This window comes from Natator depressus, chromosome 6 (assembly GCF_965152275.1).
Source record: "Natator depressus isolate rNatDep1 chromosome 6, rNatDep2.hap1, whole genome shotgun sequence".
NCBI classification, from domain to species: Eukaryota; Metazoa; Chordata; order Testudines; family Cheloniidae; genus Natator; species Natator depressus.
This window is the reverse complement of record NC_134239.1, coordinates 79532125-79549829: the sequence shown is the minus strand read 5'-3', so window position 1 is coordinate 79549829 and position 17705 is coordinate 79532125. Positions and strand designations below refer to the sequence as shown.

General features: G+C 45.3%; 1 protein-coding gene across 4 annotated transcripts in view; it reads left to right on the top strand.

Moving 5' to 3' along the window:
• The first annotated feature begins 15124 nt into the window (after nt 1-15124).
• The window catches only part of NOVA1 (NOVA alternative splicing regulator 1), a 229519-nt gene continuing 226938 nt past the window's right edge, over nt 15125-17705 (top strand). For 2 of the 4 annotated variants that reach the window (XM_074955779.1, XM_074955780.1), the window contains exon 1: nt 15125-15895. In XM_074955779.1, the coding sequence (XP_074811880.1) occupies nt 15760-15895 (136 nt within the window). In that variant the 5' untranslated portion in view covers nt 15125-15759. Of the gene's footprint in view, nt 15896-15971; nt 16057-16708; nt 16860-17705 lie in introns of those variants that run through there. The other 2 variants (XM_074955785.1, XM_074955781.1) reach the window with 2 other exon arrangements.

Below are 17705 nucleotides of genomic sequence, written 5' to 3'. Positions count from 1 at the left end.
CTGTAGGAGACACAATTCTCACCAAATCATAGAATCATAGAATTATAGAATATCAGGTTTGGAAGGGACCTCAGGAGGTCATCTCGTCCAAACCCCTGCTCAAAGCAGGACCAATCCCTAAATAAATCATCCCAGCCAGGGCTTTGTCAAGCCTGACCTTAAAAACCTCAAAGGAAGGAGATTCCACCACCTTCCTAGGTAATGCGTTCCAGTGCTTCACCACCCTCCTAGTGAAAAAGTTTTACCTAATATCCAACCTATCCACACTGCAACTTGAGACCATTACTCCTTGTTCTGTCATCTGCTACCACTGAGAACAGCATAGATCCATCCTCTTTGGAACCCCCTTTCAGGTAGTTGAAAGCAGCTATCAAATCCCCCCTCATTCTTCTCTTCTGCAGACTAAACAATCCCAGTTCCCTCAGCCTCTCCTCATAAGTCATGTGTTCCAGTCCCCTAATCATTTTTGTTGCCTTCTGCTGGACGCTTTCCATTTTTTCCACATCCTTCTTGTTGTGTGGGGCCCAAAACTGGACACAGTACTCCAGATGAGGCCTCACCAATGTCGAATAGAGGGGAACGATCACGTCCCTCGATCTGCTGGCAATGCCCCTTCTTATACAGCCCAAAATGCTGTTAGCCTTCTTGGCAACAAGGGCATACTGTTGACTTATATCCAGCTTCTCATCCACTGTAACCCCTAGGTCCTTTTCTGCAGAACTGCTGCCTAGCCATTCAGTCCCTAGTCTGTAATGGTGCATGGGATTCTTACGTCCTAAGTGCAGGACTCTGCACTTGTCCTTGTTGAACCTCATCAGATTACTTTTGGGCCAATCCTCTAATTTGTCTAGGTCCCTCTGTATCCTATCCCTACCCTCCAGCGTATCTATCACTCCTCCCAGTTTAGTATCATCTGCAAACTTGCTGAGTGTGCAATCCACGCCACCCTCCAGATCATTAATGAAGATATTGAACAAAACATAAATGGAGTTACTGTCCCAACTGTTTTTCTGGAGGATCCCTCATACCCCCTTTTCCCTTGATTTATGTAACCGTACCCTGATTTCAGAGCCCCGGGTAAAAGGAGATTTAATCATACTCTCAGCAGGTATAGAATGGTTAATGTATGTGCTTTTGGCAGATTGAAACCCCTTTGGAGAAATTTACAGACCTGTTTAGATGCCAGTGTCATCAGTGCTGTCTGCATTACTGTGGCTTCCTGTGCTCTTCACAATCTTTGTAAAGCCAGGGGTGAGCCATTTCCTCCGAATGGACCTATGACAGCGAGGGGCTGCTGAACCCGTACACTCGGCCAGAAATTGTACGTACCACAGCTGGTGCTGTGAGCCAAACATTAACCCACTGCCAGGCACGCCATTACCATACCAAAACACCAGTAACAACAAAACCTTAAAAAAACAACAACAAAAAACAACCCCAAGTGCATGAACAAGTGAAAACAGTGAAACCATGTACAAGACAGAACTCCCCTACTGTTGCATATCCCCTGGCCCATTCCCCCAGTCTCCTGGCACCAGGGGAGGGGAGTAGAGGCATCTAGGAGTGAGGGTGTCTGTATGGGGCAAAGTTGCCTGGCCCAGCTGCTCGTAGGGCCCGACTCCATGGACCACCAGCAGTTTTACATGCTGCTTCTGGACTGTTTCACAGGGCAAACCCAGGCCATGGGTGGGTGATGCAGCAAGAGCCACTATTGTTGCACCTATTAGTGATAGCAGCCACTCAAACAGTTCTTTCTGCTGAGCTCTGACCTCCTCCCTTAGCTGCGGTTCCTGTTACAGTGAATCAAGTGCCTGTTCCAGCGCTGAAATCCTGTCCTGAAGCTGCCCATCCAGCACCTTACCTCTCACCATGTCTTTCCTGTGGCCAAAAGTCCCTCTGTCTTCGTTACTGTCTGAACCTGCTTGTTGGTCCTGTCCAGAACTTCAACCATAAGTTCATCATGGAAATGCTTCCTCTTGGAATGGTCTATGAAGCTACGTTGGCCCAGACTTCTGCTGCAGTGTGGTGAGTGGTGGAGGTATTGCTGTCAGTAGCAGTTGAGGGGTCTGGAGTAGGACAAGACACAGAGAGGGGTATTGTCTCAAATAGCTCAGTGCAGCAGCACAGAAAAAAATGTTGTGGAATTTCTTAGGTTTTTATTTGTATTTCCATTTTTCTGATGTGGGTTGCTACCCTTACTCATACTTAGTAGAAACTTACTTGATTAGTAGCCCTGTTTGGGTCAATGGGACTACTTATCAATTGAAGATGCTACTCAATGTGAGTAAAGATGGAAGAATTGGGCCCCTGATGTTTAATTTTGCAATATCATTTATGGTCTATTGATAGCAATAATCTTTAAGATGGGATACTATAGTTTCTATGAATTCTTTGAGCTGTTCAAAATAATCTTTGAAGGGATTCACACTCATGTGTCCTTGTAATATCCTTAGCATATTATTCTACTAAAATATATATTTGTGCACATTTTATGTATTAGTGAATGCTTTACAGATCTGAAAGCTACTGATTCAAATGTATTATAAATGTACAAACTTAGCATGGTTATTGATGTTGTTCTATGTAATTTCTCATTCATGAATGGGTGCCTTAATACCCTTGCCATGACGCACTGCCAAATTAAAGAGTGCCAGACAGTAAACCAAACTTAATTGGCTAAATTGTTAAATGGCTAAGATATACTTTAGGATTCTGAATTGTCAGACTGACTACAGCTTTTTATAAACTTTACAAAAAACAAATTATGTTAAATATGGGTGTTACGGGATTAAAACCTTTTGTTATAAACACATAGAAAGATTAGAGTTCATTTCCATTTTAAATACTTACAAACAGGCCTACCAAGTGGGGCAAACATGTTGGACAAGATCCCAGGGCTCAGGATTACAGGAATCTAACAGCAGTCAATCCACAGCAGTGACAGCATGGCACAGAGGTAGGAGGTCCACTTATAATATCTTTGTTGTGAGCCATGATGAATCTATAAGCAGTGTTGCTAATATATACAATGGTTCTCTCTCTCTCTCTCTCTCTCCTTCATGATTTGTATATTTTTTAAAAGATTCACTTCAGTTACTTTTTTCCTAGGAGAATCAGTGCAGCAATTTATTTTACTATTTCAGAATATCAGCTCTTCCACTCAAGACCAGCCAGATCACATCTGTGAATTTAAAAACACAAATATTTAATAATTTTTGAATGAGAGTATTTCACTAAGTCTTCTTGCTTGTCTAAATCTTTAGAGATAAAGTATCCCATAGAAGATCTCCAGGAAAAATAACCAGGCTTTTCTTTTACAGCTTACAATAATATGTTTATGTCTGGTTATTGTCATAGTATAAATTCAATTTGTATAGCTGTGTGAAGATTTCATACTTCACTTTAATTCAATATCCAGTCTACTTTGTGACTGTTTTTAATGCTTGGAAAACATTCATATTTCTTTTATTTTTCCACTTTCCTATCTACTGGACATGGATTTTATTTATGTTATACAGTGTTACTTTTTCTTGTGTTAACATACAACTTATTAGAAATAACAAACTGTTAGTAAGTATTCCTACCCAGAATCTAATCAAAGTGTCCATTTATTTTTATATATTGACATGAAAAAAAGTCTTAAAATGTGAATATTTTATTTTATAATATATCCTAATAAATTGCTAGAAGTAGCACATTTTACTAGGCTTTTTACACATCCTTTCTTTCTTCCATTCCCCTTCCCCTAAAATGTTTTCCTCTCAGGGCCTAATTCAAAGCCCAGTTTAAGTCAATGGAAAGGCTTCCTTTGACTTCAGTGTGCTCTTATGGGCTAATCCTGCACAACTGAATCAACAGGTGCTTTGCCATTATTTTTAATGGGTGCAGGAACAAACTCCAGTTCAGCAATATACTTAAGCATATGACTAAGCACGTGAGCAGTTCCATTGACTCTAGTTGGATTTCAAATTATGCATACACTTAAATACTTTATTGAATCAAGGTTGCATACTCTAGAGTAGAGGTTCCCAAACTTGGTTCACGGCTTGTTCAGGGCAAGCACGTGGAGGGCCACGAGACGCTTTTTTACCTGAGCATCCACAGGTACGGCCGGTCGCAGCTCCCAGTGACCATCGTTTGCTGTTCCCGGCCAGTGGGAGCTGCGTGAAGCGGCTGGGAATGGAGAACCGTTGCCACTGGGAGCTGCGAGCGGCCGTACCTGCAGACGCTCAGGTAGACAAAGCATCTTGCGGCCTGCCAGGGGCTTACCCTGAACAAGTCATGAACCAAGTTTGGAAAGCCCTGCTCTAGGCTATTAATTGAATTGAGAAGAATTTGCTATTTACACTGAAGTGAAATTCTGGCCTCACTGAACTCAATGGCATAATTCCCATTGACTTCAGTGGGTCCAGGATTTCACCATAAAACTTCAACCCTGCAGTCTTTCGACATCCAAAACTGCCAATGACTCACTAATTACCTATGTATAATATGAATACTGCAGTATTCAAATTATATGTATAGTATAGCTCCAGATCCAATCCTGAGAGTTCTTTGATTTTAAGTTACTCACACACACTTTTTTCTTTTTTTAATGTGGATTCCCTGTAAGGCGGGAGAAGTTGATTATACAGCATTCTGTGAAGTGAAAATGTTCAGAATCTGCAGAACGCTAGTCTAAGTAAATTCAATTTTATTGTAGGTGTATTTGAATGTTAATTCCAGATGTCGGCATAGATTGGGCTGCGTTAGTAGAAGCATTACCAGCAGATCAAGGGAAGTGATTATTCCCCTCTATTCAGCACTGGTAAGGTCATATCTAGAGTATTGCATCCAGTTTTGGGCCCCCCACTACAGAAAGGATATGGACAAATTAGAGAGAGTCCAGCGGAGGGCAAGAAAAATGATTAGGGGGCTGGGGCATATGACTTATGAGGAGAGGCTGAGGGAACTGGGCTTATTTAGTCTGCAGAAGACAAGGATGAGGGGAGATTTGATAGCAGCCTTCAACTACCTGACGGGGGGTTCCAAAGAGGATGGAGCTAGGTTGTTCTCAGTGGTGGCAGATGAAAGAACTAGGAGCAATGGTCTCATGTAGTAGGGTGGGAGGTCTAGGTTGGATATTAGGAAAACCTGTTTCACTAGGAGGGTGGTGAAACACTGGAATGGATTACCTAGGGAGGTGGTGGAATTTCCATCCTTAGGGGTTTTTAAGGCCTGGCTTGACAAAGCCCTGGCTGGGATGATTTAGTTGGAGGTGGTCCTGCTTTGAGCAGAGGGTTGGACTAGATGACCTTCTGAGGTCTCTTCCAACCCTGATATTCTATGATTCTGTGATTCAGAATTTTGTTTTTGCCGGTTTTTAGCCTTTAAGGCCCAGATCCTGCAAAACTTATGCATGAGCTTGACGGTAATTCTTTTGACTTCAGTGGGAGTATTTTTTTTAAATCTAAGCTGAGATTCTAACACAATGTTATGAGTCCTGCAGTTAGGTCTTTAATAAACTCCAAATATCACAAGATTCACCATAAAATGAGTGTTCAATGAGAGCAAGACCAAGCCCTAAAACAGAGGTATTTCACACCTCTGGGGAGGTGGAGAGTGGTCTCAGAATCCTTTGACTTCCAGGACACCTAGCAGTACACAGGAAGCATGTGGGAGAACAGAGGACCAGGCTATAATTTTTAAAGTGAAGAAACCATGCTATAAAATGACTGTATTGTTAGCATTTGTTCTTTTTCTATATATTTTGAAATACGATAGTTACATGTTTTAAAACAGTGGTATTCAATTACATTTTCTGATGGGCCAGAAAAGGCAACCTCCAAATCCTGGTGGGCTAAAGGGTGCTCTCCAGGGCGAATGGGCTCTTCAGGTGTTTGCTCTCTAACGAAAGCATGTCAATTACTAATTGCTTGATGTTGCATAAGCAACTGCTTAAGTGCCTGATTAAAAATCTATCACTGTAAGTCGAAATGTATCACAGTATAGCTTCAGTGTGTTTTTAAATGTAAATTAAAAGATTCTAAATTAAATACAGGTGAAGTCCGTTTATCTGAATTGCTTGAGGACATCTGACACCTTCAAATAATGGGGCATTTGGATAAAGGAAAGTGATATTTTTAGCTGCAGTTTCATAGTGAAATTTCTTTCAGCTACTGTCTATGGTGACAGACTGCATTAGGAGTTGAAGTGGAAATGTTCTATGCTTTCTCAGAGCTCTCCCTTAGTCCTCCATCATTGTTTCCAATTTCTCTGACACTTAAAACCTCGTCACCACATCATTTTTGTTTGCATTTTTTTAGCTTTTTTGTTTTACTGAATTTTTTGTTTGAATAAAAAAAAGTTCTCTGGCATTTAATGTATAAAACACAAGCTTCACTCCTCTACAGAACTTATTAGAATAGTGGCAGCTAATAGACAGAAGGTTGTTGTCTGCAATATTTACCTCTTGTTACTAGTGAGCAAAGTGGCACTTCTTGCTCTATACTAGCTTGTTAAAATCTGGCTTCAGTGAAGTGACTGCTATATGAAGGCAGCTCTCCAGAGACTCATTTGTCAGCCTGTTTCAAGCATTGTTCTTGATGACATTCATGACTGCAAAGCTGGATTCACACATATACATGGATTCAAACACTGAGCACTGGGAGGGAAAATGTCTTGAGGTTTGTATACTTTTGTGTCCAGATAATCATGATTTCAGTGTTCTTGAATTCATTTTTCAGCATATCTGAGGTCCGCAGGTTGACTAGTTCCAGCTGCAGCATACTTTCACCTTTACAGGGAGGACCTTATGGGGATGAGATGGGGAGTCACCCTCAGGTGTCATGGAGAAAAGATCATGTACAAAGCCAATTACATCCTTTGGCATGCAAAAATCTCCATATTGAACACTGAAGTTGTTCCTTAGCTTTTGAAGGAAACTTGTCACGAGGCGACTGATCACATTATCTGCTTCCATTGCTGATCAGGGTGTTGCAGAGTTGAGTGAAGTGCAAAGATTCCCAGAGCTCAAATCTAAGAGAAATATGTCCAGCTTCTTCTGAAAAGCTTCTATTTTCTTATCTTGGCCTTGCAGCTGTACATTCAGGATACTCAGGTGGTCAAATATGTTGCATAGAATTGCTACTTTGACTAAGAATTCAGAATCTTCTAGAAGGACCAGATATTCAGCTGCCTTCTTATGGGTGCTCTACTGAAGGTAATCAACAACGTGAGCCTTGAGTTTGCAGAAGTATGCCAGCAATGTACCCTTACTAAGTCAGCAAATGTCATTATAGAGAAGATCTTCATGGTTTGCAGAGGACTCAATGACCAACTCACAAAATAGTCTGTGCTGCAGACTTGAGGAGGCGCTGCTGAAACTGATTATTTTAATCACAGCCTCCATGACATCTTTCAGTTCCTCACTCAGCTTGGCACACAGCACACTTTGATGTATGATATAGTGCAGTGCTTTCATTTGTAGTGCCACTTCTGCCAGTCATGTCTCAAGACCCCTCTGGTTGCCCAGCATTGAAGGTGCTCCATCAGTTACCAGAAGACAGATCTTGCTTAGTAAGAGTCTTTGTTGCTCAAACACTGCACTGATTTTCTCAAATATGATGTTGCCTGTGACATACATTTCCAGAGGTATCAAATTCAAGAGTTCCTTTCAGAGGACGTGGCCATTAAAGTATGTCATAAAAGCATAGCTGTGCTATATTCTTATTGTCTGGTTCATCGATGGCCAACAACACCTCAGCACCTTTCAGTCCTTTCAACAAAAAATAGAGCACTTCAGCATCCAAGGCCTGGACAGGATGCATTGTTGTTGCATCTGACAGGGGAACTTGCTTGGCAGCATTCACAATGGCCTCCTTTGTCTTCTCATCAGCTACCACCTAATGGAGAATAGACAATGTATGCTCTTTGACAGTTACAGAATCAGTGCAGGGCTTCTTCTTTCATGCCAGAGTCCAGGCCACTCATAGAGAAGCTTCCTTAGTCATCTTCTTTCGTGATGCAGAACTTGTGAGAAAATTTCCCCATAACTGGAAAATATAATCATGGAGTCTATCTTTGATCACCCTGTGCCCAAGTTCAAAGGATAACAGTTGTTGAAAGCTGGTTGGTTCATCTGAGAGTACCCTGGGCCCGGCACATGCTGGCTTGGAGCCAGGGTCGCCTGGCAGGGGAGCCCAGGGACTGGAGCTGGAGCTGGGTACAGCAGAGCCCCCAGCATGGAACAGAAAGGAACAGCTGATGCCAGCAAGCCAAAGGGTTGTGCATCTGTGGGCTACATCTGGACTGTGGGCTGCCAGTTGAAGAACAACGTTTTAGGGGAAAGAAATACAGAAAATATCAAGGAAATTAGCTTTTAGTTAGAGCATCAGATTACATTTTTTATGGACTCTGTGATAAGAACTACCCAGATCTTGTGTCCAGGTCTAGAATGAAGAGCAGTCCCTTCATTATGTATACTCACTGCTACAAAAAAGGAGAGATGAAGCATGGGGTGTGGGTATCCCACTATAACCCCTTTTCATTTACTGGCCAGAGTAGGTGGCCAGGCAGAAGAGGGGAAGTAAGATGCACTCTTTGAAGAGCTGCAATAACCTGCCGCTTGTATCGTTTCCAAACCCTCCCTACCCCCAAAGCAAGAAGGAAGCAAGTGATGAATTGTGCCACAGAGGTGTGTCTCTGAGGCAGAATACCACCTTGGAGCTCTTCCTGGGGCCCTGGTCCAAGCTGTGCCTACCCCAAAAAGATGTAAATGATGCATTTTGATCCTGATCCAACTTTCCATTGATTTCAATGGGATTAGGATCAGGGCCTTAAGGATGCAGCTGAATGATAATAACATTTGACAGGCAAAAGATTTCAGTTAAAATACCTATTATACACTAGGGTTAAGAACTGTTCATCACCATATAAACAGAATACTAGCAGGGAGTGGCCTGAGTGTAGTGCACACCTGTCATAAAATTATTATTATATTATTACAGTGATTCCTAGAGGCCCCAACCCAGATTGGAGGACCATGGTGCTAGGCACTGCATAAACACAGTAAAGACAGTCCCTGTTCGAAATAGCTTAAAATCTAAATAAATAAGATGAGATGAATGGTGGAGGGGAAACAGAGGCACAGTCATGCAGTAGGTCAGTGCAATGCTGGAACTAGAACCCATATCTCCAGATTCCTAGTCTAGGGCTCTGTTGACTACACCACAATGTTAGAATCAGAAGAGTCTGTGGCAGTTTGGAATGGCAGGTGGCAGTTGGCTGAGCTGAGTTTCTGCTGTAGTGTAGACAGCTTTATATCCTGGTTGAAACTCCACAAAAAGCCCTTTTGGTGAACACACAGAGTATGCCTGTACTTGGAGCTGGAGATGTAATTAGGAGCTGCAGGATGTAAAATAGAAAGTAGCTGCAGCAGTGTGAGCTGCGTGTGTGTTTGGGGGAGTGGGGGCTAGCCATCCAAAGTTTGTATCCATCCGAGACCCTAGGCACATACGTGGAGTGGCTAACCTATTCCACTGTTTGCACTGCCATGACCACACACTCTATTTTTAGTACACAAGCTCAATAAAAGCTAGTGTGAGTATGTCTCCTTGAGCTGGGAATGACAGCTCAAGTTCCAAGTGTAGACCTATCCATAGAATTGGCAACTGCTGAAAACTGACAAAGTAAACAAAATGAGCCTGTTTCTTCTCTCTCACAATTTTTACATCAGTGCAATTCCATTGATTACAGTAGAATTACTTTTGATTTACACTAGTTTAGTCATAGGAGGATCCAAATCAGTCTTTGGGGAGCAGTAGATAAATAGGTACATTAACTGAAGGTAAAGGGCACCTGATTATCTATTCCTGTCACTCCATTAATATAAAGGGCCTTACATTACTTGGTAGGAATGGCTGCTGAGTGATGCCCCCTATTTTAGGCAGTCCTCTGGCCACTGTAGAGCTACCAGAATGGCTCCATACAAGCATCTCTTCTGGCCCCCAAGGCATGTGTCAGGGAGCGAGAGGGCATGATCAAGACCTGAGGCTGCCCTAACTTACAGTGAAGTCCAGGTAGGACCCCAGTTAACCTGAGAGTACAAGAAATGCCGAGATCGCTTACCCTGCTCCATGCATGAGGAATGGACAAGTGTGGGCAGGCACTTCTGACTGGAAAAAGGACTGAGGGCCAAATCTGGTTCTTTGAACAAAGCCTAAATTAATAAGCTTTTCAAATGGAATATCAGTGTAGACTGTGTGGGAGAACAGGATTCTATCTCCCAGGTACAGGAATGACTGCTTCTCTTTCATTCCCCTTTATGCAGAGAGTATTTGTTGAGAGGATCCAAATGAATATGGCCACATCTACATTCCTTTGACTTGCCACTACTCAAGCTCTTACCTACTTCATTATCAGCAATGATATGTGACATGTAATGGTTTGGGAGTTGTCTATAATGAACAGTGGAACCATGATGGTACTGCTGTAGTTTTAGCAAAGCATACCTGGAGAAGGAGAGGAAGCAAGATTTAGGTTAAAGAGTAACTGAGTAACTTCTTCAAAATTTAGGTTAAAGATTTTTTGAAGAGTTTCCTTGTAAGTTAATGCAAGGATACTAATAGTTTAGTAATTAAATTATTGGGTAAAGAAGTTACAATAGTAAGAAATGAGAGTAAAAATAAAGGAGATTTTAAAGAGGAAATAGTTTGTAGGGTTCACAGCTTTCATTTTAGCAGGGCAAAACTTTTCCTGGAATCCCAGCTACCTATGGACAACAAACAACTTCCAATGACATCGTCAACACTTGGATAAGTATCAAACCTGTTTTCTTTTACTGGCCGGGGTTTTGTTTAAGTGGGTGGCTTTTATCTATGGATTATTGGCAGCTGTCATGTTCTGCATGAGGGAGAAAAAAATGTTTATTTTATCCTGTTTATTAGCAGGAAGAGAAATGTCCAGCACCACTGCAGGAAATGAAGGGCCCACTCCTGCTCTCAGTGGAGTGTCTGAGTACTGGAAACAGAATTGGGTCTCAGGCAGTTGCAGTTTGAATTCTCTTGGTCTTGAAATGTAGTGGACATTATCAGATTCCTGAGGCCCTGTTTCTGCGTAATTAGTTTACACGAACGCCACTATCCCACACCTTTGCCAACCAAGGATGTTTTACAATAGTAAGCAAAGCTTTCAAGATGTGACAACTTGCATTTGTACTGGGTATGTTCCCCCAGCCTTGACTGAGCTGGACAAAAGGATCTATCTAGTAGAGACTGCTCTGTTACTCTGTTAAGCATCTAGCCAGGAGAGGACTCCATAAAAGAGATCTGCTTGGGCTAACTTTTTATGCTCAAACTGGACCCAAGCACACCCACCCTGACCCTGAGAGGGTTGAATCATTTTATGACCCAACCCCTCCTCAATGCCTATCGGCCCTGCTCCTGCCATGTGATGCCCCTGCTGCTGCGCAGGGTATACTGTGGAGTGAGAGGTACTGTGACTCCTTGGCATTCTCACTATGCAGCATGCACAGAACAGCAAGGTGGCAGTGGCCAGCAGGAGTGGGCCAAGCTGCTGCTAAGGCACTGACCCTACAAGCAGGAAGAATCTGATCCGACCTGGTTGTTTTCCGACTTGATTCAGATCCAACACTTTTAGTCAGATCCTACTAGGCTCAAGTTGGGTTTCAAGGCTCTACTCCATAATGCTAGGGGAACAGAAAAAAGGAAGTAACATCCTGATGTGGTGGGGAAAGCTGATGGCTGCACGTGAGAAGGTTGGATGCATCAGCCTCAGAGCTGGATGTGGAGGGAAGGCTGGAAGTAGGTAGTGAAGAGAAGTAGGGGACTGGAAAAGTGAGAACCGAGCAGAGGGACAGGGGTAGCTGCAATCCGAAGGTACAGGGCAGTGACCTGCAAGCAGTAGATGTGATATAACTGCATATGTGACAACAGGATGACAGTGCTCATGGCCCCAACAGGACACAGACAGAAGAGTTGGGCTCTTGCTTCAGTGGTTATGGGAATGAGGCGGGATTAGAGGGAATATCCCTGACAGTAGGTTGGAGGAGACTTATTATTTTATTATTTGTATTACCATGGAGTATATAGTCCTTTATACCCTGTACTGGACTGAACTGCAATGATCTTCATTGGAACTGTTAAAGTAATTGTGCTTAGGGTATTCCCCTATAAGCCTGGTTTCTGGAAGGCTTAGTAAAGTAATTCTCTCTAGAGTGGTGGTTCTCAACCTATTTACCATTGTGGGCCGCATATGCAGCTCTCTATGTGTTATGTGGGCCGCATCCACACAATATATATACTACCTGTATGGCCCTGAGGATGTCACATGGGTCGCAGCTGTATGCTGATTGGGCTACAAGCAGCCCACGGGTTGAGAGCAGGGGTTCTCAACCCTTTTCTTTCAGAGCCCCCCCAGCATGCTATAAAACCTCCATGGCCCACCTGTGTCACAACTGATTTTCTACATATAAAAGCCGGGATAGCAAACAGGGCAATTGCTTGGGGGCCCCATACCACAGGGTGCCCTATGAAGCTAAGCTGCTCAGGCTTCGGCTTCAGCCCCAAGTGGTGGGGCTCAGGGCCTTGGGCTTCAGCCCCATGCAGTGGGGCTTCGACTTTCTGCCTTGGGCCTCAGTGACTCTGATGCTGGCCCTGCTTGATGGACCCCCTGAAACCTGCTTGCAGCCCCCCAGGGGGCCCCAGACCCCTGATTGAGAACCATTGCTGTAGAGCATGGTGGGTCCCCATAAACTCTCATAGAGCCTCTAAAGACTAGTGTTCCTACCTTGTAGTACGCAGGGCAAACTACTAGATATTTAGTGGGATTGGTGTACAACACTCACAATGCCATTCTGCAGTGTGATTTGACAACAAAACAAAGTGTCAACTCTTGGCCAGAACCTGGCATCACTGAATTCTAAGAGTTTTGTCTTCAAGGGTGTGCAGAGCTGAATGCAGTGGCTGTACTCAGGAAGTTAAAGCTAAGCACATGAATAAGTCTTTGCAGGATTGCGGACTAAATCTGTAACTTCATAGAAAAGTGGACTTTAAGAAATTATCTGGTGTTGCGCTCTCCTCCAAAGTGATGTTTCAGTGCATTCTTGAACTTTAATTAGTCTGTATGTTTCTGAAGAGAAAGTGATATTCACAAGAAGGGGTTCTGGCCCCTATATGCTATTCTGGCAGCATATAGGGCCATAAACAGCACAGCAAGGAACTGAAGGAGAATTCCATTGGTGCAGGCAGTGCTGTTTCTATGCTGGCTCTTCCTTGCAAGCCCTTATGATAGTGGTATTTAAAAAGTCAATCATGTGATGTTCTGTCAGGGTACTGCATTTGTACTGGTTAACTTAGTTGTGTGTTCAAAAATTTACCAAAGGTTTGTATTATACATTTATTGTATGGCACATAGTGAATTGCTCTGCCTCCATAAATGTGATAATCTGAGATTTGCTTTGATTGAAGCAGTAGTCCTCTTGACCACTTACCTAATTTAAACTGGAACTCAGCCACTTGTTCTTTGCAGGAGGATCCTTCCATGGAATTTCTTTGCACTGTACTAGATGTCCCTGTGGTGTCTAGTTTAATGCTTTCAGACTGTGCAATTTTTTTTATTTTACAAAAGTTTTCTTTCAAATAACCCAGGAACTTTAATAAAAAAACTGCATTCGTGATGTTAGGGATGAAGTTAAGCACTCAAAGTCAGGCAAGTTAATGCCAAAGTAAATTTGAAAGAGGCAGTTACAACTGTGGTCCTTTATGGCTTTGAATGTTACTATTACATAATTTTTGACCATCTTCCTAGGTGCATCATCCGAGGTGCATGGATAGGGCCCTATCAAATTCACAGCCACGAAAAAAGCATCACGGACCTTGAAAAATGGTCTCACCGCGTGAAATCTGGTCTTTTGTTTGCTTTTACCCTATACTATACAGATTTCATGGGGGAGACCAGCATTACTCAAATTGGAAGTCCTGGCCAAAAAGGGAGTTGCAGGGGGGAGGGTCAGAAGGTTTTTTTTTTGGGGGGGGGGTAGTCACAGTATTGCCACCCTTACTTCTGTGCTGCCTTCAGAGTTGGTCGGCCGGAGAGCAGCGGCTGTTGGCCAGGCACCCAGATCTGGAGGCAGTGCCCTGCCAGCAGGAGCGCAGAAGTATGGGTGGCAATACCATACCATGCCGCCCTTACTTTGTGCTGCTGTCTTCAAAGCTGAGTGGCCAGAGAGTTGCTGACTGAGGCCCCAGCTCTGCAGGCAACAGCGCAGAAGTAAGGGTGCCAATACCATACCATCCTTCCTTCGGTGCTTCTGATGGCGGCTCTGCCTTTAGAGGTGGGTTCCCAGCCAGAAGCCGCTGCTCTCCAGCTGCTTAGCTCTGAAGGCAGCGCTGCTGCCAGCAGCAGTGCAGAAGTAACAGTAGCAGTACCGCAACCCGCACCCCAACTCCTTTTGGGTTCAGGACCCTTACAATTACAACACTGTGAAATTTCAGATTTAAATTGCTGAAATCATGAAATTTATGATTTTTAAAATCCTGTGACTGTGAAATTGATCTAAATGGAGGCTGAATTTGGTCGGACCCGAGGCATGGAGCATGATGTGTAATATTAATGACTTTCACAGTGTTTCATTTTCTGGTATACCCAAAGATGCGGACTACACATGGCTCTCTAAGGCTGTGGAAAAAAACCTGTGTACTATCCAATTCCACTGTGGGAGGAATCGTTATGCTCCTGTATGGAAAGACATTAACCTAGAAATAGTGCGGACTAACAGAGGGGAACGCTAGGACGTTTCCCGGCTATTTCAGTCTTCACTCCCCAACCCAGGTACTTGGTAGGGTAGGTGTTATTAGGTTAGCGCTAATTCCGGAGGCGCGCTCTCCACATGCCCGCCCGCTCCGGGGTGGTGGGCACACTGGCCGCATGCCCACCCCAGCATGCGGTTTAGCTTCCCCAGCCCCCCTGCTTTGTCTTCCGCCCACCCTTTCTGATTGGCTAAGCCCTTCAATCCGAACCTCACATTCCTCAACTCCGATTGGCTCAGCCTCCCGCCTATCGTCCCAAGAAACCCCGCCTTTCTTTTTATTCTCCTCCCACCCCCAAATCTCGGCCCCCCTCCCCCGTCTCCCTTCCTCCTTGTGTGTAGCTGCCGCTGAGGCTGGCTGGCCCCGCTGCACGGAGGAACCGGCAAGCTCTGCGTGCGCGCGCGGCGCAGCCTCCACCCCGGTACGCACAGCCCCGTAAGTGCGAGCGAGAATGAGAGCCCGAGAGCAGCCACCAGCAGCCGCCCCGCACCAGCCCCCGGCGCAGGACTAGAGCAGGGAGAGACTGAAGGGGGCACGGAGGCAGCGTGAATCCTCTGGCAGACTCCCACTCGCTGGCTCACCTGCCATCCCCATCGCTCCCTCCCTCCCGTCTCACTCATTCTCTTCCCTCCCCTCTTCTCCCACTCACACTCTCCCTCCTCTCCTCCTCCTCCTCCTCCTCCTGTCTTACTCTTTCGCTTCCCGTCTCCCCCCTCCGATCCCCCCGTCTCCCTTCTCCTCCTGGCACTGCACTGCAGCTGCTCCTCCGGCCAGTCCCGCCGCTTCTCTTCCCTTCCCCCCCGGGCAAGCCCCACCAGCCCCGGAGCATCCTCGGCACCCCGCGCGGAGCTCCGCTGTCCCGAGGGGGGACAGAGAACGGGACGAGCCCCGTCCCCGCCCTGCCCCCCGCCTCCCCAAGGAAGAGACCATTCTGCTCCTGGCCGCGGCGAACATGATGGCGGCAGCTCCCATCCAGCAGAACGGGACCCACACCGGGGTTCCTATAGACTTGGACCCGCCGGACTCCCGCAAAAGACCGCTCGAAGCGCCCCCCGAAGCCGGCAGCACCAAGAGGACCAACACGGGCGGTGGGTATCCCCCCCCCCACAGCACCCTCCTTCCGCCCGCCCACCTTCCCTCCTACCTGCCTCCCCGCACCGTGCCCCGGCGGGAGGCCCTTCCCGGCGGCCGCGGGGGCTGAACTGCCCCGCAGAATTCACCGGGTCTCCGGCACAATTGTTCCAAAAGGGTAAAAACGGAACGGGGGGCGGGGAAGCGCCCGGGACTCATGGGGGCGGTTGAACCAGCCTTACGCCGCCTGCTCCTGCCGGGACCCGGCTCCTTGACCTCCCGCGGACGGAGCCGCGCCACGGGGCCGGGGTCTGGAGGGGAGCGGAAGGCTGCACCCCGGGAGGACTCACCCCCCTGCTGGGCACGGCCAGCACCTGACCCGCAGCGCGTCTCGGACCGGCCGGGGAAGCGGCTCTGTGCCCCGGGGCCGCGCTGAAGGCTGCGGAGGGGGCTCCGTCCGGCGTGGGGGAGGGTGGCACTACTCCCGGGGTGCAGCAGCCTTATAACTTATCATTCATCAAAATGGCGTCGGTTTTCAGACTCTAGCAGTCTTTTGGGTTTAATATCCATCGGGGTGGGTGTGCAGCCGTGACCCTACAGGGGCTGGAGTGGGCACAGGGGGCTCCTGCTGCCCCAGCACCCTCCCGATACGTTGGCGAAGATAAATAAATAAATGGCAGCTGGGTGGCAGGGGGATGGCGAAGGCGCACTCCCCCTTTTCCAGCTGCTGGCTCACAAGCTGGATTTAAATCTTGACCGGTGTTTCCCATTTCTTTGGCCTCATTCCTTCTGTCAGTGTGACACTGTTGCATTGATTTGGCTTGTTGGGGTTGGGGGGTGTTGGAGTGGGGGGAGTTGTCTCTGGTGCGGTGACTTGTTAGTTAACATCCTGCTCTTCCTGGATGAGATGAGTTATAACGGGACTAGCATCTCCTCTATTCATTTGCACTGGAGTCATCATAACAATGCACCGAGGCAGAGGTGAATTTATTCATCCAATATTAAGAAAAGCAGTCTGTGTGATAATGTATTGTACCTATATTTAATATAAATGGGGACTGTGGTATTCCATCTGCACTATTTGGGATGCTTATACCCTTTCATAGGGAAAGTGAGATGGACCTGAACCTGCTCCTGTTTATTTTTTGAACAAACTTTATAGAGAACTCTATTTTATGATAAAATTTTGAGATGAAATCAAATTGGAGATTGGTCTTCAGGACTTCTAGTCATTTAAAATAAACTACCCTTGTATAGCTTTCACCTTTTTCAGAGCCAGTGTTATAAAGGTCCTTAGACTCATTGCTGCTGGATCAGTAAAGGAAGGGAGCACAGTTGCAAAATGAGGCTGGGAAACATTCGTTTCATTCATTGTATATATTTTCCAGTTCTGATTCTGGTTTTTTTTAATCCAACGGTGGGGGGAGGATTGGCATTATCACTTTTACATGTATTTAAAATAAGTGATTTAAGCTTTTGATCAATTGGGAAAAATTCTTCTTAATGTCTTTTAATTAATGAGCTTAAAAGAGATCACTGTCGCCTAAGAAGTGCTAAAGAAATACATCAGGATTACTTAGGCAAGTGATTCCATCCACACCAGGTTGGGTTGTTTTCTTGGCAGTGGCTGAAATGCTTGGAAAATAAAACTCCACATTTGGGGTGGGTTTTTGGTAGGAGACTAGTTGTTTTGCACACTTAAGAAGAAAGCAGGCAATAGGTAATTGCTGTTCTCATGCATTTGCTAATGTCAAACAAAGAGCCCATCACTTTATCATTCTTTTCTTTTTAAAAAAGTTTTGGCATTTCTGTAGCAGTATTTTTAGT